Source organism: Carcharodon carcharias, chromosome 9 (assembly GCF_017639515.1).
Source record: "Carcharodon carcharias isolate sCarCar2 chromosome 9, sCarCar2.pri, whole genome shotgun sequence".
Taxonomy (NCBI): Eukaryota; Metazoa; Chordata; class Chondrichthyes; order Lamniformes; family Lamnidae; genus Carcharodon; species Carcharodon carcharias.
This window is the reverse complement of record NC_054475.1, coordinates 76,711,042-76,736,228: the sequence shown is the minus strand read 5'-3', so window position 1 is coordinate 76,736,228 and position 25,187 is coordinate 76,711,042. Positions and strand designations below refer to the sequence as shown.

Here is a 25,187-nt window from a genome sequence, read left to right as displayed (position 1 = left end):
GGTTAGGATCCAGAATGGACTGCCTGAGAGTGTGGTGGAGATAGTATAAATTGAGTGCTTAGAGCCTGGATGACATTGTCTATGATTGTGGTGGAGACTGGGTCAATCGAGTGGTTAGGATCTGGAATGCACTGCCTGAGAGTGTGGTGGAGACACGGTCATTTGAGTGGTTAGGATCTAGAATGTAATGCCTGAGAGTGTGATGGAGGCAGGGTCAATCGAGTGGTTAGTGTCTGTAATGCGCTGCCTGAGAGTCTGGTAGAGATAGGGTTAATATAGTGGTTTGGATCTGGAATACACTGTCTGACAGTGTGGTGGATACAGGGTGAATTGAGTGTTTAGGGTCTGGAATGAACTGCATGAGAGTGTGGTGTAGATAGGGTCAATCGAGTGGTTAGGATATGGGATAAACTGTCCGAGAGTGTGGTAGATGCAGAGTGAAATGAATGGTTAGGGTCTGGAATGAACTGCTTGAGAGTGTGGTGCAGTCAGGGTCAATCGAGTGGTTAGGATAAGGAATGCACTGCCCGAGAGTGCGGTTGAGACAGATTAATCAATTGGTTAGGATCTGGAATGCACAGTCTGAGAGTGTGGTGGAGACTGGGTCAATCAAGTGGTTAGGATCTGGAATACACTGCCTGAGAGTGTGGTGTCGACAGGGTCAAACAAGTGGTTAGGGTCCAGAATGCGGTGCCTGAGAGTGTGGTGGAGACAGGGTCAATCGAGTAGTTAGGACCTGGAATGCAATGTCTGAGAGTGCGGTGGGGACAGGGTCAATCGAGAGGTTAGTAACTGGAACGCACTGTCTTAGAGTGTGGTGGAGGCAGGGTCAAACGAGTGGTAAGGATCTCGATGTCTCTGTCTGAGAGTGTGGTGGAGAAAGTGCCAATCGAGTGGTTAAGATCTGGAATGAACTGCCTGAGAGTGTGGTGGAGATAGAGTCAATCGCGTGGTTGTGGTCTGCATTGCGCTGTCTGAGTGTGTGGTTTGGTAGGGCCAATCGAGTCCTTAGTATCTGGATTGCACTGACAGAGAGTGTGATGGCGACAGGGTCAAGCAAATGGTTAGGATCCGGAATGGACTGCCTGAGAGTGTGGTGGAGACGCTGTAAATTGAGTGCTTAGAGTCTGGATGGCATTGTCTGAGATTGTGGTGGAGACTGGGTCAAACGAGTGGTTAGTTTCTGTAATGCGCTGCCTGAGAGTCTGGTGGAGATAGGGTTAATATAGTGGTTTGGATCTGGAATACACTGTCTGACAGTGTGGTGGATACAGGGTGAATTGAGTGTTTAGGGTCGGAATGAACTGCATGAGAGTGTGGTGGAGAAAGGGTCAATCGAGTGGTTAGGATGTGGGATAAACTGTCCGAGAGTGTGGTAGATGCAGCGTGAAACGAATGGTTAGGGTCTGGAATGAACTGCTTGAGAGTGTGGTGCAGTCAGGGTCAATCTAGTTGTTAGGGTCTGGAATGAACTACGTGAGAGTGTGGTGGAGACAGGGTCAATCGAGTGGTTAGGAACTGGAAAGCACTGCTTGAGATTGTGATGGAGGGAGGGTCAATCGAGCGGTTTGTATCTGGAATGCACTCTCTGAGAGTGTGATGGAGACAGGTTCAATCGAGTGGTTAGGATCTGGAATGCACAGTCTGTGAGTGTGGGGCAGGCAGGGTCAATCGAGTGGTTATGATCTGGAATGCACTACCTGTGAGTGTGGTGGTGGTAGTGTTAATCAAGTTGTTAGGATCTGGAATGCAATGCCTGAGAGTGTTGTTGAGACAGGGTCAATCAATTGGTTAGGGTCTGGAATGCACTGCCTGAGAGAGTGGTGGGAACAGGGTCATTTGAGTGGTTAGGATCTGGAATGCACTGCCTGAGAGTGTGAAGGAGGCAGGGTCAATCGAGTGGTTACTGTCTGTAATGTGCAGCCTGCGATTCTGGTGGAAACATGGTCAATATAGTGGTTAGGATCTAGAATGCACTGTCTGAAGGTGTAGTGGAGACAGGGTCAATCAAGTGGTTAGGATCTGGAATGCACTGCCTGAGATTGTGTTGGTGACAGGATAAATCGAGTTTTTAAGACCTGAAATGCAATGCCTGAGAGTGTGTGGAGACAGGGTCAAACGACTGGTTAGGGTCTGGAATGCACAGTCTGTGAGTGTGGGGCAGGCAGGGTCAATCGAGTGGTTATGATCTGGAATGCACTACCTGAGAGTGTGGTGGTGGTAGTGTTAATCAAGTTGTTAGGATCTGGAATGCAATGCCTGAGACATTGGTGGAGGCAGGGTCAATCGAGCGGTTAGTAACTGGAATACAGTGCCTGAGAGTGTGGTGGAGGCAGGGTAAATTGAGCGGTTAGTATCTGGAAGGCACTGTCTGAGAATGTGGTGGAGACAGGGTCAATCGAGTGGTTATTTCTGGTATGCACTCTCTGAGATTGTGTTGGAGACAGGGTCAATCGAGTGGTTAGGACCTGGAATGCACTGCCTGAGAGTGTGCTGGAGACAGGGCCCATCGAGTTACTATGATCTGGAATGCGCTGTCTGCGAATGCGGTGGATACAGGGTCAATTGAGTGGTTAGGATCTGGAATGCACTGCTGATAGTGTGGTGGAGACAGGGTCAATCGAGCGGTTAGGATCTGGATTGCACTGCCTGATAGTGTGGTAGAGACAGGGTCAATCGAGTGGTTAGAATTTGGAATGCAACCCTGATAGTGTGGTGGAGACAAGATTAATTGAGTGGTTAGGATCTGGAATGCAAGGTCTGAGAGTGTGGTGGAGACCGAGTCAATCGAGTTGTTAGGATCTGCAATGCGCTGTCTTGCTGTGATGGTGGCATGTTCAATTGAGTGGTTAATATCTGGAATGCGCTGTTTGAGATTTTGATGGAGACATGTTCAATCGATTGGTTAGGACCTGGAATTCAGTGCCTGCGAGTGTGGTAGAGACAGGGACAATAGAATGGTTAGGATCTGGAATGCACTGTCTGAGTGTGCTGGTGACAGGGCCTATCGAGTGTTTGCAATCTGGAACGCATTGCTTGAAAATGTGTTAGAGACAGGGTCAAACGAGTGGTTTAGGTCTGGAATGCACTGCCTGAGCATGTGGTTGAGACAGGGTCAATCGAGTTGTTAGGATCTGGAATGCACAGCTGATAGTGTGGTGGAGACAGTGTTAATCGAGCGGTTAGGATCTGAATTGCACTGCCTGAGAGTGTGGTGGAGACAGAGTCAATCGAGTGGTTAGGATTTGGAATGCAACCCTGATAGTGTGGTGGAGACAGAATTAATTGAGTGGTTAGGGTCTGGAATGCAATGTCTGAGAGGCTGGTAGTGGTAGATTGAATTGTGGCATTTCAGTAAGTTTAAGCACCCAAAGAGAAAGAGTTTGTGAGGATACGGTAATGTGGAACTTGTTAAACTCTTCTTGCAGAGAGCTAGCACTGACATGTTAATTATATATTAAAATACTGCAAGTGATGCAGATCTGAAATAAAAACAATAATAAAATGCTGGAACATTTCAGTGGCCAGAAGTTTTGAGTTTGCGAGCAGAGTTGGGGCCCGCTCAGTGACGCTTAAATGTCGTGCAATGACATCAGGTGTGTGTCTCAATGTCCCCGCATGTCATTCAGATCTTCAATTCGGCGGATAGGCATCGGAGTCACCTGCGTGCCCACCGACCTTGTCAAAGGCCCATCAAGGCAATTTAAATACCAATTAAGCTAATTAACTGAGCTGCCTGTCCAACCTTGAGGTTGGCGGGCAGGCAAAGAGTTCAGGCAGCCTTTGCACTTATCATGAAACCTCATCCACAGGCAGGATTAGGTTTCATGAACGTCTTTAAAGTTTAATAAAAATTTTAATAAAATTCATTAACATGTCCCAGCTCATGCGACACTGTCACATGAGGGGATTTGTCTTAAAACTATTTTCTTTTTTCATTAACATTTTCAAATATCAAACTAATCTCCCTGAGGTAGCTCTGTGCCTCAGGGAGATTTCTGCGCTCTTTCGTGTGCATGCACAAAGGAGTGCAGGCGCCAACTCAGCCCAGTCCCCCTGCCCGCACAGGGAGCGCACTGCACTTCCAGCTGCGTGTCACGCTGGGAGGGCCTTAATTGGCCCGACCACATAAAATGGCGGCATCCAGCTGATTGCAGGCAGCGATTGGCTACACACCCGTGCCTGCTCCTGCCCAACCCCATCAACGGGGAGAAAATTCTCCTCAGTAGGTCTGGCGGCAACTACAGAGAGTTAATGTTTCAAGTACGTATGACCCTTCTTCAGGCCACTCTGAAGAGTCATACGGACTCGATACGTTAACTCTGTTTCTCTCTCCACGGATGCTGCCAGACACGCTGAGTTTTTCCAGCTTTTTCTGTTGTTGTTGATGATGTTTTGCTCCAGTTGTATAGGTTATTGGTGAGACCACATCTGGAGTACTGTGTGAGGTTCTGGTCTCCTTCTTTAAGAAAGGACATAATTGCATTAAAAATAGTTCAGAGAAGGCTCACTTGACTGATTCCTGGGATGAGGGGGTTACTTTATGAAGAAAAGTTGGACAGGCTGGGCCTGTATCCAATGGAGTTTAGAAGAATGAGAGGTGTGCCTATTGAAACATATAAGATACTGAGGGGACTTGACAGATTGGATGCTGAAAGGATGTTTTCCCTTGTGGGACAGATGGGAACTAGGGGAAACAATTTACAAATAAGTGGCCTCCAATTTAAGATGGAGGTGAGCAGAGTTTTTTTCTTCCTGTTGAAAGTGGTGGAGGCTGGGTCATTAAATATTTTTAAGACAGAGGTAGATAGATTCTTGATTAACAAGGGAGTCAAAAGGCAACGGGGGAGGCAGTAAAGTGACGTTGAGGCCACAATCAATCAGCCATGATCTTTTTGAATGGCAGAGCAAGCTTGAGTAGTCAAATGGCCTAATTCTGCTCTTAATTCATGTGCTTATATGTTTGTATACAGAGTAAAGCTCAATGACCTATTAAACATTCCCTGAAAAGGCATAGCACAAGCTAGATACAGAGTATAACTGCCTCTGTATGATGCCATCAAACACTCCCAGGGCAGAGCCAGCACGGGGTTAGATACAGAGTAAAGCTCCCCCTACACTGTCCCCATCGGACACTCTCAGGACAGGTACGGCATAGGGTTACATACCATTGAACCATAGAAAAGTTACTGTACAGAAAGAGGCCATTCAGCCCATCGTGTCTGTGCCAGCTAAAAAGAGAAAAAAGAAACCAGCCGCTCATTTTAATCCCACTTTCTAGCAACTGGTCTGTAGCCTTGCAGGTTACAGCACTTTAGACGCAGATCCAGGTACCTTTTACCTGATTTGAGTGTTTCAGCCTCAACCACCAACTTAGGCAATGAATTCCAGACACCCACCACACTCTGGATGAACAAGTTTTTCCTCATGTCCCCTCTAATCCTTTTACCAATCACCTTAAATGTATGCCCCTTGGTAATTGAACCCTCAGCTAAGGGAAATAGTTCTTTCCTGTCTATTCTATCCATCTAGACTCCTCATAGTTTTGTACATCTCAATCAGGTCACCCCTTAGCTTGCTCTGTTCTAGCCTCTAGCCTCCTTAGTCTGTCCAATCTCTCCTCCTGGCTGCAATTTTCAAGCCCAGGCAACATTCTTGTAAATCTCCTCTGCACTCTCCCCAGAGCAATTATGTCCTGCCTGTAATATGGTGAATAGAACTGTACACAAAATTCCAGCTGTTGCCTAACCATCATTTTATACAGTTGCATCATTACGTAACTGCTTTTTTATTCAATACCTCACCCAATAAAGGAAAGCATTCCATATGCTTTCTTGACCACCTTGTCCACCTGTTCTGCCACCTACAAGGAACTGTGAACATGCACTTGAAGGTCTCTCATTTCCTCAACCCCTCTCAATAACTTCCCATTTATTGAGCAATTTGTCGTTTTGTTTGCGCACCCGATATGCATTATCTCACACTTTTCTGGATTGAGTTCCATTTTCCACTTCTCCATCCACTCAACCAGACCAATGATATAATTCCAGAGTTGGCAGCTTTCCTCTTCACCATCAATTACACGGCCAATTTTTGTGTCATCTGCAAATTTCCCAATCATGACAACAAACATGCCCCAACACTGAGCCCTGTGAAACACCGCTGGAAACTGTTTTCCATTCGCAAAAACATCCATCGGCCATTATCCATTGTCTCCTGTTGCTGAGCCAATTTTGGATCCAACCTGCCACCTTTCCCTGTACCCCATGAGATCTCACATTCCTGACTAGTCTGCCAAGTGGGACCTTTTCAAGTGCCTTACTGAAATCCATGTAGACAACATCCACTGCACTGCACTCGTCAGTCCTCCTTGTTACTTCCTCAGAAATTCCTATTAAGCTCGCAGGACACGATCTTCCCCTAAAAAAACCACGCTGACTGTCCCTGATTAACCTGTGCCTTTCAAATTGACAGTTTATCCTGTCTCTCAGAATTGCTTCCAATAATTTGTCCACCACCGAAGTTAGACTGATCAACCAATAACGGTTTGGCCTATCCCTCACATCCATTTTAAATAATGCTACAAATTTGCCAGATCTCTAGTCCTCTGCTACCTCGTCTGTATCTATTGAGGATTGGAAAATGATCCTCAGGAGCATCTGCTATTTCCTCCCTGGCTTCCTTCAACAGCCTGGGGTACAATCCATCTGGCCATAGTGATCTACCCACCTTCAAGGATGCCAGTCCCTCCAGCAATTCCTCTCTCGCTATCATTATTATATCTAATATTTCACACTCCTCCTCTTTAACTAGAGTGTCTGCATCATCCCTCTCCTTAGTGAAGACAGAGACGAAGTACTCATTGAGAACCCTGTCCACATCTTCAGCATCAACGCACATGTTACCATGTACATCTCTGATCGGCCCTACCCTTTCCTTAGTTATTCTCTTGCTCTTAACTTAGGATTTTCTTTGATTTTTACCCGCCAATATTTTTTCATATCCCCTCTTTGCTTTCATAATTTCCATTTTACTTCACTCCTGTATTTTCTATACTCCTCTAGGCTTTCTACAGTATTAGGTCTTTTGTGATTGTCATAAGGTTTATTTTTCTTATTTATCTTGGCCTGTATACTTCTGGATAACTAGAGAGCTCTAGATTTGGCAGTGCTACTCCTTTTCTTTGTGGGGACATTTCTACACTGTGCCCGGAGAATCTCGCCTTTGAATGCCTCCCACTGATTTGACAGTGTTTCCTTCTAATAGCTGTATCTAGTTCACACTCTCCAGTTCACCTCTCAACTTTGTAAAGTTTGTCTTCCCCCAATTTAGAACTTTTACTCCTGTTCTATCTTTGTCCTTTTCCATAATGATGCTAAATTTAAATGCATTATGGTCACTATCTCCAAAATGGTCCCAGACTGCTACTTTATCCACTTGCCCAACTTCATTTCCCAAGACTAGATCTAGAATTGTGCCCCCTTTCGTTGGGCTTGTTATGTACTGGCTAAAAATGTTTTCTTGAATCAAGTTCAAGAGTTTTGCTCCCTCTGTGATCTTCACACTGGTCATATTCTAACTAATATTAGGCTAGCCCTATTGTTTTTGCACTCAGAAATCTGCCTGCACATTTGCTCTTCTAACTCTCTTCCACTTTTCAGGGGTCTATAGTACACTCCTAGCTGTGCGGCTACCCCTTTTTTATTTCTGAACTCAACCCATATGGCCTCATTTGATGCTTCCTTTCATATATCATCCCTCCTCACAGCTGTAATTGATTCTTTAACCAATAATACTGCACCCCATCTTTTTTTTATCCCCCTCCTTATCCTGCCTGAAAACTTTATATCCAGGGATGCTGAGCTGCCATTTTTGCCCCTCCTTAAGCCAAGTTTCCATTATAGCGATGATGTTATGCTGCCATGTGTATATCTTCGCCCTCAGCTCATTGGCTTTTATTATGCTCCTTACATTTACTTATATACCTTTTAACACTGCCAAATTCCTGTGCAGTACACCTTTTAACCTGTGCTGATTCTGTCTTTCAGAGTCGCTCACCAATTCTCCAAGTCCCGTTCCCTGCTCTGAATTTGCCCTCAGGTTCCCATCCCCCTGCCAAGCTAGTTTAAATGCCCCCTAACAGCACAAGTAAATCTCCCTGCGAGGATATTTGTCTCAGTCCTGTTCAGGTATAGATTGTCCTTCTTGTACAGGTCCCACCTTCCCCAGAACCAATGCCTCAGAAATCTGATGCCCTCCATCCTACACCAGCTGCCCAGTCACATGTTTATTTACTCAACTCTCCTTTTTCTATACTCGCTTGCATGTGGGATTGGGAGTAATCCTGAGATTACTGCTTTAGAGGTCCTGTTCTTCATTCTCCATCCTAGCTCCGTGAAATCTGCTTTCAGCACCTTGTCCCCTTTCCTACCTAAGTCATTGGTCACCCTCCCCCAGAAGAATGTCCTGCAGCATCTCCGTGACATTCTTGACCTTGGTACCAGGGGGGCAACATACCATCCTGGAGTCACGTCGAAGGCCACAGAAATTCCCATCAGCTCCCCTGAGTAACAAATCTCCTATTACTACTGCTCTTCCACTCTTCTTTCTCCCCTCCTGTACAGCAGAGCTGCCTGTGGTGCCACAAACTTGAATTGACTGCACTCCTCTGAGGAACCAATGCTCTCACTGGTATCCAAAATGGAAAACCATTTGGTGAGCGAGACCCCAGGGGACTCCTGCACTACCTGCCTAATTTTCATGGACTGTCTGGTGGTCACCTGTTCCCTTTCTGCCTCCGAGCTCCTAAACTCTGGTGTGTCCAACTCTCTGAACGTGCGATCCACATAGTTCTCAGTCTTACAGAAGTGCCACAGTGGCTCCAGCTGCCACTCAAGTTTTGAAACCTGGAGCCCAAAGTTCTGCAGCTTGTGACACTTCCTGCATGTGGTTGTCTAGGACACTGGTAGCATCTACAACTTCCCACATGTTACAGGACACACATTCTACATGACCGAGCTGTCCTGCCATGTCTTCAATTTACTTCCCTTGCGTTAACTTTATTTTACTTTGCTTTATTTATGCAACTTTATTTTACCCTGCCTCGATTTGACTTTATTTCTCTATTGCTTATAATTCTTACTTAAATGTAAAAAGAATGTGTTTTCCTAATTCTCAGCTACTTGATGACATTCCCCAGTAGCAGTTTCTCACCAACCAATGAACATATGCTTCTTCTGTGATGTTAGATGCTAGGTCCTCCTCTCTCACTCTCCTCTAGGTGCTGCTGACTGCCTGTCCCAGAGTCCTCCTCTCGCACTCACCTCTAGGTGCTGCAGACTGCCTGTCCCAGGGTCCTTCTCTCGCATTCCCTTTAGGTGCTGCAGATTGCCTGTCCCAAGGTCTCCCTCTCTCACTCTCCTCTAGGTGCTGCAGACTGCCTATCCCAGGGTCCTCCTCTCGCACTCTCCTCCTAGATTGATGCTCCCTCTACACAGTCCCCATCAAACATTCCTGGGACAGGTACAGCACAGGGTTGTGAATGAGCCAGAGGTAAAGAAGTTTAAGGTCACAGAGATTTTCATGGGTTGTGGCAGAGCATATTGAGCAGTGCTGTGAGCTCTGAGGACTTCCTCAGGAAGGGCACAAAACTCGGAAAAGATCTGCCTGGGTAGGTGCCATCTGTTGCAACATTTGTTTCTCCGAACTTCTTTTTTCAGGTAGTTATTCATTGGTGGTACACTCAATGGTGATGGAATCATCTTCATTGTCTCCCTGTCCCTTATTCCTCTCCTCTTCCCACTTCATGCCAGGGCTCCGCACCTCCTCCTGAAAATGGTACTCCTCATCGCTACTCATCCCTATCTCTGAGTACCTTAATCCCATTTTGCGTTGTTGCTTTGCCTGTGCTCAGCTCCACTCACAATGCTCACTGAACCCCCCTTTATGTCCCCATGGTCACTGGAGGGTAACGATTGCCTCCACTGCCCGAGTGCACACAGATCACTTGCTCTGCTAACTCTGGTGACTCAATGGTACCATTGTGCCAATAGTTGAGGGCCCCTTTCAGCTGTGCACCCTTATATGGGTCTGACTAGTTGCACGGTGCAGCTAGGTCTGGCTCTCGACGGTGTTCCTGATCCATCGTGCCATCCACATATCCTACAAAAATTCCAAACTGGCCCTTGACGAGCTGACAACAAGCTCATTAACAAGATCAGTTGATTATTATCTGAATCAGGTGGGCTGCTGTTTTCCGCTTTCACCAGCAAAATTGCCAGTGGTCAGAATGCTATTAAACGAGCACACCAGCTGTTGGTGCTAAATTTTGTGTCTGCCTGCTTGCATGCCTCTGCATTTGCCCCATTGGGGCTTAATATACCTGTCCCATATGTTCAGGAAGTGTGTGTAACTCCTTTGAGTACAAACATGTTTCCATCTGTTCCTATTCAGATGAAGTTACATTGTTTCATAGTTTGCCATTGTGAGATTTGAACTCCTGATCTTGGGGTTGACAAACCCAGTACCATAACCACTTGGCTATTTAGGCCAAGCCTAGGAAGTGTGTGTATTGCATGTTTTTATTTAATGATCTGAAATGTGATTAGCCACACCTGAATTTCCAATTAGCCACATGTGGACAGCATTTATGTATTGGTCAGCTTTGATAGAGAATGATTTCATTTGCTTGATTCGAACCCTGTGTCTATGCATTATCCAGCAATCTGATATTATTCAAATGATGGTTCACTCAAAAAATAGCTCACTTTATACTACTGGTGACTTGATTATTCAGGGTCAATGAAAGGAGTTGGTGAATGATGGAATCAAGCTGGCACAATTACATTAATAGCTGTTTTGGATTCAGGTCTTGGGTCATTAACGAGCCATCCTAATTGGATTGGGTGCGGTGCTGTGATTTAAAATTTGCTTTGAAGTGATTTTGTAAATGTTGTCTCTTTGTTCTACAACCTTCTTGTATAAGGACAGTTCTTGTAGTCGATTGTCTGCCCTCCTGCTGCAGAACAATTCAACATTTAACAGCAGCTCTCCTAGACCTTGCTCAAGTAATACAAAAGCAATATACTGTCGATGCTGGAATTCTGAAATAGAAACAGAAAACGCTGGAAATACTCAGCAGGTCAGGCAGCCTCTGTGGAGAGAGAAACTGACTAAATTCATCAACCCTGAGACATTGTGCTGAATTTCCCCAGCTCCATGGAAATGGATTCGGACGCATTGACAGGGAAGGGGGGTGGGGGCAGTGCAGGAAAACAGTGGGAATCCCTGTCTGGATGGCTCTCCATTGGTGTCCCACCTGTGGGCAACTTTCCCAGGGACATGGTGCTATGGAAGTTGGCAGCCGACCCCAAAGAGGCGGGCAGGCAGTGAAGCCAGTTAAGGCCTCATTAAGTGCCATTTTGTCTAGCACCCCAATATTTCCTGCATTGCAAGAGCCCCTCACCCTGTCAGCGAAAGCAGCCTCTCGCTGGGAGGTTGGCCACTGGTGACTGAATTCTTGGCAGCATCAGGGCTCGCAGGCATTCTTCTGGAAGGATCGACCCTCCATCCTGACACCCCTCAATGTCACCTTCACCATTGAAGGGGGAGGCTTTCATGAGCACCTTGGTCTCTTTTCTTCTCCAGCAGTGTCCACCTATCATGGTGGGGGTGTCATTTGCCCAGTGCGGCAGACCCTCTCATTGGGCCTCACACCTTGACAACTTGTCTGTCATCCATAATTGGACAGTGAATGCTGAAGCAACCAATTATAAGCCTGCATTACAGAAAGTGGTGTTGGTGGCGTGACACGAGCAGGCTCAGGACTGGCATCTGGCACACGGTCCTGACGGTCTCCTGCTACCCACATGAAAATTCAACCTGTTAACTCTGTTTCTCTTTTCACAGATGCTGAGTATTTCTAGCATTTTCTGTTTTTACCACCCTTGCTCAGGTAATGATCCTTGAGCTTAGATATTGTATATGTGCCAACTATTCCACTCCGAATGCATCACAGATGTCATTTCCACTCGAGCCATTTTTATGAATGGTCACTAGGGATATTGGCATTAACCTGGTTGGAGGCAGCTGTTGGCTCAGGGTAGCATTCCTGCTCTGAATTAGAAGCAGCAATGTTCAAATCCTGTCTCTGCCAAATCGAGCTCCAGCTCCCAAATCTAGATGTCATCCCACTTTTAACTTCACAATCATATGCATCCTTCAGTTCCATTGTAAAGATGTATCCCTTCCACTGCCAGTTAATATAATTCTACCAGCTGTGTTATGTTATTTGGAGGCACTTATCTTGCTGTCAGCTGTGGTTCGGTGCGCAGCACTTTCATCTCTCAGTGAGGCAGTTTTAGGGTTATAACCCACTCCAGAGATTAGCACAAAATCTAAGGTCTCGTGCAGTACTAAGGGAGTGCTGAACTGTCAGAAGAACTGTTTTTCAGATGAAACAATAAACTGAGATCCCACCAGTCCCCTCAGGTGATGACATAGCATTATTCTCTCTCAACCAACATCACAACAATAGATTATCTGGTCATTTATTTTGTTGCTGTTTGTGGGATCTTGCTATGTGCAATTTGGCTGTGGTGTCTCCTACATTACAACTAAACTTCAAAAATTACTTTTTTGGTTATGAGGCACTTTGGGACAGCCTAAGGTTGTGAAAGGCACTATAGAAATGCAAGAGTTTCACTCTTCCTCTGCCAACTGGTTGCCATGTTAGCCTATATCATCTTCACTGTGGCTCAAAGTAATTTCCTATCCGTACAGGAAAGTTTCTGAGTCTTGATTAGGTAGAATATGAATGGAAATCTTTCACACATGATTACATCTGCATTCATTCACCAATCTATGTGAGTATTTGTACTGGGATGTTTAACCCCCTGTTTTAAACTGTGTATTGCTAAAAAAAGAGACATGTCAAAGCTTTTTGTCTTGCACTCATCAGGAATACCAACATAAGGGGAAAACAACAATTTATATTGTATGAAACGAGAGCTGATTGGTTGGCAAGTAAACACTGATTGATAGAGGCATCACCATGGGGAATGCACCAGTGATGGTGACTGACAGTTAACTGCATAGCATTGTTTGAAATTTAAACCAAGTAGCTTGACCCTGATTGGTTAACGCATTGCCCCGAGGAATGAGTCAGTGAATGGTTGTAAATTACTTTGTTTAGCTAAAACAGGCGCAATGTGTGTACACGTTCTTTCTGTCAGCAAAGACCAGGGCCGTTTGTGTTAATATATGTAGCTTCCAGTACACACAAATACATCACCTTGTGAGCCTGACTGACCATCTTAAATTGGTTGTCAGTGTAATTTTTAGCACACTGAGGATTATTTAGTAAATGTTGTCCAATCGCAAAACTAGAACCAATGTTGAACACTGTGTTTTGAGTTTTGCAAGCACGGGCTGGTTGGGTTCGGTCTGTATCTTGCCCATTGTGAACAGTGTCTGGGACATGCTGTTTAATATGATCTGCCAGTCTTTGGGACGTATGGCCTACATACCCAGCATCACACTGGCATGAAATTCATATCCCACGTTACCCATTCGTGTGATAGACATAATGTCTTTTTGGCTTGATGGCAGCGTCCTGTTAGTGACAAATATCACTTGTGTTGTTACTGCATAGTAGCAGCGTGAAACAGCTAGCTTCACCTGTTGCACAAATATCCATGATACCTTGCCCTTCCAGGGTAAACTGAGGTAGACTGGGCACTTTTCAGGGCTGGAAGTGACAGCCTTAGACCCGTTCATGGGTTTGCGCGATATACAGTGAGCAATGATCAGGTTAGCCATTATCCCACAGGATGCCTTTGATGTGCCCTATTTCAGCATCAAGCTTGCACAATGAGCAAATGGCTTAGGCGCTATTTATGAGGTTGCCAATGAGACCAATCTTATAGCGTGTGGAACTATAATAATCCCAATACATGTATTGACCAGTGAAGGTAGGCTTGCGGTAGACCATGGTAAAGAACCCCCTGGCAGATTTCTCAATTAGTATGTCAAGGAAAGGGAGTTCATTTGACTACTCCATTTCAAAGGTGAATTTGAGCACAGGATGGAGCCCATTAAGACATGTAAGGAAATTATTACATACAGGTGTGGATTTAACTTATAGTGAATGTATCACCCACATATCAGAAATATGCAAGGGGTAGGGGGAGGTTGGGTGTCATTCCAACGAAGACACGTTTCTCATGGAACCCAACAAAGGTGTTTGCAAGAGCTGGGCCTAAACGGGATCCCATGGCAAAACCATCTATTTGAGCATACATGGATGATTGTCAATGACACTTACAGCTGGAGAAGGTAAGAGGACAGGACTGCTCATCCATGGGGAAGTTCTGCAGGTAGAGCTGACACTCGGCCTCAATTGTGAGCCTGCAAAATGCGGAAAAAAGTTGTTTCCATCAGCCATTCCAAAATTATAAACAGAGAAGAATTCCTCTCGCAAACATTGGGAAGACTGAAGTCATTCTCTCTGGTCCCTGCTTCAAGCTCCGTTTATTAACCATTAAATCCATTCCTTTCACCAGCAACTATCTCAGGCTGAACCAGACTGCTTGAAAAATTGGTGTCATGTTTGACAAGGATCTAATCATCCAGCCCCATATTCTCACTATTACTAGAATCATATATTTCCACCTTTGTAACCTGGCCCATGTCTGCCCTGCCTCAGCTCATCTGCTGCAGAAACCCTCACCAGTAGCTTCATTAACTCCAGATTCGACCGGTCCAATGCTGCTCCATCTTCCACATTTCATAAACTTCAATTCAGCCAAAACCCAGCTGTTTAAATTCTACCTTGCATCAAATCCCATTAACCAATCATCTCTTTTCCCCACTTGTGCCTCTGTTTTAAAATCCTTATATTCCTATTCAAACCCGACCATAATCTGACCCCTATCTCTGTAATCACCGCTACCGACTGACCCCTATCTCTGTAATTTCCTCTACAGACTGACCCCTATCTCTGTAATCTCCTGTACAGACTGACCCTTATCATTGTAATCTCCTCTACGGACTGACCTCTAACCTCTGTAATCTCATGTACAGACTGATCCTATCTCTGTAATCTCCTCCACCGACTGACCCCCATCTATGTAGTCTTCTGGACAGGCTGACCCCTCTCTCTGTAATCTCCTGTACGGACTGACTCCTATCTCTGTAATCTCATCTACAGACTGACCCCTATCTCTGTAAACTCCTCTACTGACTGACCCCTATCTCTGTAATCTTCTCCACAGACTGACCCCATCTCTGTAATCTCCTCTACTGACTGACCCTTATCCCTGTAATCTCCTCTAAAGACTTATCCCTGTCTCTGTAATCTCCTGTATGGACTGACCCCTATCTCTGTAATCTCCTCTACAGACTGACCCCTATCTCTGTAATCTCCTCTGCTGACTGATCCCTATCTCTGCAATCTCCTCTACCGACTGACCCCTATCACTAAAATCTCCTCTACCGACTGACCCCTAACTCTGTAGTCTCATCTACAGACTGACCCCTATCTCTGTAAACTCCTCTACCGACTGACCCCTATCGCTGCAATCTTCTCCACAGACTGACCCCATCTCTGTAATCTCCTCTACCGACTGACCCCTATCCCTGTAATCTCCTCTAAGGACTTATCCCTGTCTTTGCAATCTCCTTTATGGACTGACCCCTATCTCTGTAATCTTCTCTGCTGACTGATCCCTATCTCTGCAATCTCCTCTACCGACTGACCCCCATCACTAAAATCTCCTCTACAGACTGACCCCTAACTCTGTAATCTCACGTACAGACTGATCCCTATCTCTGTAATCTCCTCTACCGACTGGCCCCTATCTATGTAATCTCCTTGACAGACTGACCCCTCTCTTTGTAATCTCCGGTATGGACTGACCCCTAACTCTGTAATCTCTTCTACGGACTGACCCCTGTCTCTGTAATGTCCTCTACAGACTGACTCCTATCTCTGTAATCTCCTCTACAGACTCTCCCTATCTCTGTAATGTCCTCTATGGACTGATTCCTGTCTCTATAATCTCCTCTACAGACTGTCCCCTATCTCTGTAATGTCCTCTAAAGACTGACTCCTATCTCTGTAATCTCCTCTACAGACTCTCTACTATCTCTGTAATCCCTCTACAGATTGTCCCTATCTCTGTAATGTCCTCTACAGACTGCCTCCTATCTCTTTAATCTCCTCTACAGACTCTCCCCTATCTTTGTAATGTCCTCTACAGACTAATTCCTATGTCTGTAATCTCCTCTACAGACTGGCCTCTATTTCTGTAATCTCCTCTACAGATTGACTCCTATCTCTGTAATCTCCTCTACAGACTGACTCCTATCACTGTAAACTCCTGTACAGACTGACTTCTATCTCTGTAATCTCCTCTACAGACTGTTCCCTATCTCTGTAATCTCCTGTAAAGACTGTCCCCTATCTTTGTAATGTCCTCTACAGACTCTCTCCTCTCTCTGTAACCTCCTCTACAGACTGACCCCTATCTCTGTAATCTCCTGTATGGACTGACCCCATCTCTATATTCTCCTGTATGGACTCACTCTCATATCTGTAATCTTCTGTACGGACTGACTCCTATATCTGTAATCTCCTCGACAGACTGACCCCTATCATTGTTATCTCCTGCAGCATTACTCGAGATATCGGCACTCCTCTAATTCTGACCTTTTGTGCAATCCTGATCGTAAGTGCTCCACCATTGATGGCTGTGCCTTCAGTTGTGAAGGTTGGGACTGTGTGATATACTGAGTTAGATCTGATGGTCGGGGATAAAAGGAGCTACAGAAACTGGCACATTTAATATTGATATTTTACATAAATATATCAGGAAAAAATTATGTGGAGGAAGAATACTGAAATAATACTTTCTTGCCTTAAGTTTTCTGACTTGTTGCTGCTGTAATTTGGTCTGGACTATGGGGATTGCCCTGTTTACACATGGAGGAGGTTTCTGCTGCGTTTCTGACTAATTGCAGTGTCATAGCAACGTCCTTTGTAGTTTTACCCTCCAGATCTCCACTTCTCACCTGAAAATGTAGACTCCTTTCAGGAGACAGGCCCATGGGGCCCAGTTGCTTAGGTCTCCACAGCACATCAGAGTCTGATAGACAGCCACACACACATACACACAAATACAGAAATAAGTACATATATGCACAAATACAAAGGTACACACAAACACACACACAAATACAGAGGTGCACACAGACTTATATAGGGACACTCATAGACACACAGATAAATAGAGACATTAACACATCTAAATAAGCACAAGGACACGGACATAAAAATAGAGGCACATATGTACAGGCATATACAGTCTGACACACACAACACGCATAGGTACATATACAGTCACATACAGAGTCAGAGATGAGACATACAAACACAGAGACAGACACAAACGCATAAAGACAGACTCAATAATATAACTCAGTCATTTTCCCAGGTATACTTGTACATTCAGAGACACAAACTTAATACACACAAACTCACACACGTATAATTACACATACAGACACACACACAAATACAGACACATACACATACAGACACATACACATACAGAAACACTCACACATAGAACCGCACTCATATGTACAGTCACATGTTCCATCAGGAGCAGTAGCCCTGGTTGTTTTTCCCTTTACTTAGTCCAGCATTATTGAGATCTGATACCATTCTGCAATACCACCACCAGCTGTGACCATACAGACTGACAGAGGTTGGTGTTTGGAGCTGGGCCTCTCTGGTCTGCAAATCCCAAACTTTTACTGGCTGGGTTAGCAATCAAGCCAAGTGTTTTATTCCCATATAGCAGGGGCAATGTAGAAACTGTAGATCAGAGCAAAACAAGGGCCTCTTATTCAGCCTGTGATGGACTGGGTCACACAAAACCATTATGGGTGAATGCAGCTCTCTGATCTGATTGGCCAATCACACAGCTACAGTCACCATGGACAAAGGAAGTGACCATTGGTCGAGAACAGCACCATCTCAGAGGCCAGCGCTTGGCCTGGAGTCACCAGGAATTGAAGACTAATTTCTAAGAGACAGTACTGCTGGGAGCAAATTGCAGGAGAAAAATCATCAGGCCAGTAAAATGTTGTATATACCTGTGTAAAAGTCAGATATTTGAGACCAATGTTTTAGACAAAATATTTAAGGGTTGACTTTTACACATATATTTGAGGGGTTGACAGGAATGATTGCATTGGGCCCACAGAGCATGAAATAAAATCTTTGTGAAATCTAAAAAAAAGGACTATTGCTTCATCAACCAGGAAGTACAAAATCGTAGGCTTATTCTTAACTAAAATACATCTGTCCAGCACACATAACCTGACTCTCAAAAGAATCTACAAGGTAATAGGGGAAGCGATGTCCACACTCACTCTCCCTCTCTCTGTATTTATGAAGGAGCCCCTTCTGACCCCAGGCCCCACAGATTAGTCCACCAGATTGGCTCCTCCTCCCAACTGTGACCCAGCTGCCATTTGCTGTGAGGTTGGGGAGGCCCCAAGGCCTAATCCCAGACCCAGCCTGGCAATATGGATTTTATTTTTTTGGCCTAATGGCCCATTATAGAACAGAATGAAGAGAGAGACCTCCTCTGTCTGTGTGAACTGCTTCCCCTGACCCCCCAACATCCCAGAAACAGTGGCGTCAGCTGGGCCTGTGGTTCCAGTGATGCTCAGGAGCCAGGGAAGGGAAGGACTGCGTGAGTAGCAAATGTCATGCCAATGGCCCGCATCGCTTGAATTAGGCCTTGGTGCAGGGGGATTGCAATGAATCAGCATTCACTAGAGCCTGATTGACAAGGACCAAACCTCCCCTCCCCTCCCCTGGGGAGGCAAAAAGCAATGATTGAGGACACAATTATTTAATGTTCACTATGGAAGCTGGTCCCTGCATCCTGTTTATTAAAAATGGTGTTTTTGATCTGATGGTAGAAATTATATTTTGGTTCTGAAATGATTGGGTTTTGGTCCCTGAGAAACTAGGATTGACCTTTACAGCAAGTATATGGAAAATGACAAACTATTAAAAATCATGGTTTGACTTTTAATGAGATCGATTTCTACATGGCTACACCCGGTAACCTGCTTTTTTCTCATTTTCTTTCAGCACCTTCAGTTTATTTGTTATAAAAAATATCGAAAATGGAAAAAAAGACAAAGTTAAAAATCATCCAATTGGGATGAAGAGTCTATTCATTTTCTGATTGGCCATGGCTACAGTGAGACTGTGGGGGTAGGGCAGTGGAAGGTCATGTGATGACAGGACTACAGTCAAAGTTAGCAACCTTACCTGAGAGTGTAGAGAATCTTCCCATCATTCCAGATTCGCAGCAGCTGATTGGGCGTGGTGATCCAATGAGAATCCGCCCGCTTTGAGTTTCGGAATATGGTGTCTGGGATCCAGATGCGTCCCACCATGTTACTGTTTAAGGTCAGGACTTTCAGTGTGCTGTTAAAACGCAGCCTTCTGTCATACCAAGTCTGTGCAAAGAAGATATCAATGGTGTACTCCTGCAACACAAGGCAGTATTGTTAAAGCCACATGACCCCATTTGTAAAAGCCCCCATTCTCAGACCTGTTACAATCTTCTATGTCTCATTATCCAAGTCAGGGGTCAGTGGACCTCCTCCACTTTTGTGAGTTTCTCACTGGGGCTGCACGTCAGACTCATGATCTGAATAGGGGAGGCAGACTGCAGCTCACCCTGGGCAATATAGAAACTGCTGGAAACACTCAGCAGGTCAGGCAGCGTCTATGGGCAGAGAAACAGAGTTTGGGCTGGGTTTTGTTGTAACAGGGCATTTAACTAACTGCCATTAATTAAATTTGCCAGAGTACCCTTCAATTCTAAAATTGGTTTGGCTGGTAAGTTGCTGAAAGTGTAAGTTGATAACAATGCACTGAGGGAAACAGAGCACCTGGGAGCAGAGTGAATGGTGTGAGAAACAAACAAACCCTGTAACAGTGTTTGAATTTTGCGCTCGTCGTGTGTGCGTGATCAGCAGGCCCAAGAGCAGATGCGAAATGCGCTTTCACCTGCAATTGGCCCCTGACAGCGATCTTACGTTGGCTGGCCAATTAACGGCCGGCTAGTGTGAAATGGGCCCAGAGGCGCACGTCCATCACAATTACCACATTACCGACACACCCCTTTCACTCACCTCCATCACAATTACCAAATTACCGACACACCCCCATCACTCACCTCCATCACAATTACCACATTACCGACACACCCCTATCACTCACCTCCATCGCAATTACCACATTAGCGACACACCCCATCACTCACCTCCATCACAATTACCACATTACCGACACACACCCATCATTCACCTCCATCACAATTACCACATTACCGACACACACCCCTATCACTCACCTCCATCACAATTACCACATTACCGACACACCCCCATCACTCACCTCCATCACAATTACCACATTACTGACACACCCCTATCACTCACCTCCTTCGCAATTACCACATTACCGACACACACCCATCACTCACCTCCATCACAATTACCACATTACCGACACACACCCATCATTCACCTCCATCACAATTACCACATAACCGACACACACCCATCACTCACCTCCATCACAATTACCACATTACCGACACACACCCATCATTCACCTCCATCACAATTACCACATAACCGACACACCCCTATCACTCACCTCCATCACAATTACCACATAACCGACACCCCCATCACTCACCTCCATCACAATTACCACATTACCGACACCCCCATCACTCACCTCCATCACAATTACCACATTACCGACATACACCCATCATTCACCTCCATCACAATTAACACATTACCAACACACCCCCATCACTCACCTCGATCACAATTACCACATTACCGACACACACCCATCATTCACCTCCATCACAATTACCACATAACCGACACACACCCATCACTCACCTCCATCACAATTACCACATAACCGACACACACCCATCACTCACCTCCATCACAATTACCACATTACCGACACACACCCATCATTCACCTCCATCACAATTACCACATAACCGACACACCCCTATCACTCACCTCCATCACAATTACCACATAACCGACACCCCCATCACTCACTTCCATCACAATTACCACATTACCGACACCCCCATCACTCACCTCCATCACAATTACCCCACCCTGTCCTCCCGATCACTGACCCCCAGCCTCCACAACCAGTGATAAAATTCCAATCTCCCATTGCTGTTTCTGATCTTGTATCAACACCTCCCACACAATCATCTTCAACTTTCCAAACCAACAGGTACCCAGTCATCCACCCCAAGCCTCATGATCTCTACTCGAGCAGCACAAAACTTACCTGTTCCTGAGTTACAAAGCCAAGTACAGCCTTCCTTGCTTCAAGGGAAGCCATGCCTGTCAATCATACTGGCTTCCAAGTTTGTTTAAAAAAAGGCATGCACCTAAGGAGCTAACTCCTTTCCCCAAAGTTTGGGGAAACCCAAACATTTGGGATTAGTGATGAGAACGCTTGCCTCCACTTTTGATATCTTGCCCCAGTAAATATCAGGACCATTAACTCCTTTTCCCATTCCAGAGATCCTGACTGGCCTCATTGGTGTTCTGGACATTTTTGGATTTTTGATTCACATTTCCAAGAATCATAGGATTGAATTTTCCCCCCGTCGGGGGCGAAGTTGAAGGGCGGGCTTGCGCAGGCGCACTTCTGATTGGTACCCCTAGCGTGACGTCCGATCTGACGCGCTATGCACATAAAAGAGCGCACTCATCTCCCTGAGACTAAGTGCAGCCTCAGGGAGATCACCTCAAAATGTAAAAATCCTAAAAATTGAAATGTAAAATTTCCCTATCATGTCCCCTCATGTGCCACTTTCACATAAGTTGAGACATGTCCATAATTTTCACAAAAACTTTTTAAAATTTTTTAAACACGTACATGAAACCCCATCCCGCCTGTGGATGAGGTGTCATGCTATTTCTAGTTCGTGCCGGGGCTCCCGGCCTGCCCCCTAACCTTAAGCTTGGATGGGCAGGTCCTTTAATGACTTAATTGACTCTGTCAATGGCGTCAGTGCATGTCATTTTACACATCGGTGAGCAGGCCCCTTGAGTAAACTCCTGCCCATACATTTTTTGTTATTTGGGGTTTTTGATCAGGGAGGGATTGATGCCCTAGGGAGAGGGGGAGGTGGATGGGAGTCGAGTTCTGGAGATGGAGGCACAAAGTGGATAGGATGCCATCTTGGAGGGATGCCCCCAGTGGACAGAAGGCACCCCCAAAGTAGGTATCTCACAGTCTTCCCATCTTTTAGCCTGAGGTTATGAAAGAGTGAGCTAGCCTCCATCTTCTACCTTCCTCAGAGCACACTATTATGGCAGGGGAGGTGGAGTCAGGCTCTGAAGTAGTGATTAATTAGCCAGTTAAGTGTCTCATTAGGCCTAAGGGCAAGCAAGCTGGCTGATGCCTTACCCGCCCACTGTATTATGGGGACTGCTCGGGGGGGGCGAGTGGGGTAGGAAGGCGATAGGCCACCCACACATTCTATTTTACATGCCTCCACCTGCAAATACACCGGGGGTAAAGCATCAAATTCATCCTGTTGTATGGCGGAGGGTCAGAATGTAGCTGTGTGGGGGAAGGGATGCTCAGGCAATTGTTGTGTGGGGGAATGGTAGGAGGGACTGTAGCTATGGGGGAGGAGCTGCTCAGACTGTAGCTGTGTGGTTGATGTGTGAATTAATCTGTTTCAGGAAGGGATATGGGTTTGTAGCTGTGTGGGGTAGGGGTTAGGAAGATGGTAGTTGTATTGGGGAGGATAGGGTCAGACTGTAGCTTTGTGGGAGAGGGGTGGGACAGACTATAGCTGCCTATGTGAGGGGTAAGTCAAACTATACTGGGATGCAAGAGACTAGCTGTGTAGGGTACAGTCAGACTGTAGCTGTATGGGGGAGGAGTGTGAGAGATTTTAGCTGTGTTTGGGAATACTGTAACTATGTGGGGGAGGGGTGAGTCACACTGTAGCTGTATGGGGCTGGGGAAAGTCAGGCTGTAGATGTGTGGCGGAGGAACGGGTCAGCCTGTAGCTGTGTGGAGGAGGTGTGGGGATGACTGTATCTCTGTGGGTGAAGGGTGAGTCAAACTGTATCATGGAGGAGCGTGGAAGACTGTAGCTGGGTGGGGGAGAGTGGCTTTAGACTGCAGCTTTGTGGATGAGGGTCATGAGAGAATCTAGCTTTGGGGGGAGGAATGAGCCAGCTATGGGGGAGGGATGGGAGCCTGTGGCTGAGTGGGGGAGGGATGAATCAAACTATATCAGGGCAGTGAAGACTGTAGCTGGTTGGGATACGTTCAGAATGTAACTGTGTAGGTGAGGGGGTGAGTGAAATTTTATTGGGGTGGTGAAGACTGTAGCTATGTGGGGAAGAGGTGGGAGAAATGTAGCCGTGGGTGGCAGAGAATGGGAAGACTGTGCAGAGTTGGGAGGGGTGGAAGGAATGTTGCTGTGTGGGTGAGGGGTGAGTAACACTGTATTGGGGTGGAGGAGACTGTAGCTGTGCGGAATATGATCAGACTTTAGCTGTGTGGGCAAGGGAGGGGAAATTGTGGTTGGAAGGTGAGGGTAGGGGAGCCTGCAGCTGTGTGAGGGAGAGTCGAGTTAGACTGTAGCTGCATGACTTAGGCATATAAGAGACTGTAGCTGAGTGGGCGAGGGATCTATGGGGGAATAGTGAGTCAGTCTGTAGCTGCATGAGGGTTGGGCAGGGATATTGCAGCAATGGGAGTGAGGACATGGTCAGGGTGGGATTTTCTGATCCTGCCAGTGGTGGATATTGTTGGGGGCAGGATTGGAAAATTTGGAAAGCGGCCAAAAGTCAATTGACCTCTTACATCAATATCATCAGCTAACATTTCCTCAGATGAATGTGAGAAAGTTAGGAAGCGTTGGGAGCGACAAAACAGTTACCCCAATACAGTGTTACTCACCCCTCACCCACACAGCTTTTAACCCTTTACTCTACACCTCTCTGCAAGTCTTTTTCCCATCAATATACATCCTCCTACATCTCCCCTCAAAGTCTCAGACTTCACAGGCTTAGTCTCTGTGATGCCTTAACCAACCTCCCTCTTCTGGTTCTGATTTCATTTCCAGGTTGAGGATGAACTGCACTCTCCCATCATTTGATAGGAGTGTCTTCCACCTGAGTGGCTGTAGAGTTTCTATTTATCTCTGGTTCCTTGTCTTCATCCAGATCTAAGTAGCATGTCCAAGGTTTCCTTCCCAATTATATCAAGGCTCTTCAGTTCCTTCTGATAGTTCCCCGTTCCATCTCAAACTTATAGGATCTGGGCTGTGGAGCTCTCTCTTTTGCAATACCGTCTCTCTGTTGATCTCCAATCCAGACTCTCTCCCGAGCTGTAACACACTCAAATTTCATGCTCTGTGCCTGAAGTTGAAATTAAGAGTTTGACTGTCTTTTTGTCACTCCCAACGCTTCCTAACTTTCTCACAATCATCTGAGGAAATGTTATACTGCAGTGTTTGTTGTAGAGCTGGGAGTTGTGTTTGCAGCCATCTTCCTATCAATGATTCTGAAGGAGAGAACCCATTTTGTAGTGGTGAGGTTCTGTAGTTAAGAAGGACTAGGTTAATATCTTCATTCCTTTTGATCAATTCCTTGATTGTTCAAACTCCTCTTTCTGTTTCTACATTTGACGGAGGATATCTAGGCGAAGTGATACATGCATGAAACCATATTCCTGTGTAATTTTGTAAAAGAGCCTCTGGAACAAACTGAGGTCCACTGTCTGACACCACAGCGTCTGTGATGCCATGTGCCACAAAGATCCTTCTTAATGATGCAATGGCTGCCTCTGCTGTGATGTTCTGCAGCCCAGTCACTTCAAGCCATCTGGAGTAGTAATCAATGATGATGATCGAAGCTTTGTCTTTAAATTCCAATAAATCCATTCCCAGGGGCTGCCATGGCCTTGAAGGAAAGCTGGAGGGTGCCAGTGGCTCATTCTGCTGTTGGATATTCACTGCCTATTCATAGAAGGCAATTTGTGATTAACTCTACAATCGAGTGACTGA

The 25,187-nt window shown here is 45.7% G+C and overlaps 1 protein-coding gene across 2 annotated transcripts in view; it reads right to left on the bottom strand.

Moving 5' to 3' along the window:
* LOC121282102 (gamma-aminobutyric acid receptor subunit gamma-4-like) overlaps positions 1-25,187 on the bottom strand; it is an 885,955-nt gene that overhangs the window by 625,858 nt on the left and 234,910 nt on the right. For both annotated transcript variants that reach the window (XM_041195567.1, XM_041195568.1), the window contains exons 4-5: positions 19,355-19,575; positions 14,324-14,406 (exon numbers count right to left, since the gene is read on the bottom strand). In XM_041195567.1, the coding sequence (XP_041051501.1) occupies positions 14,324-14,406; positions 19,355-19,575 (304 nt within the window). The remainder of the gene's footprint in view (positions 1-14,323; positions 14,407-19,354; positions 19,576-25,187) is intronic.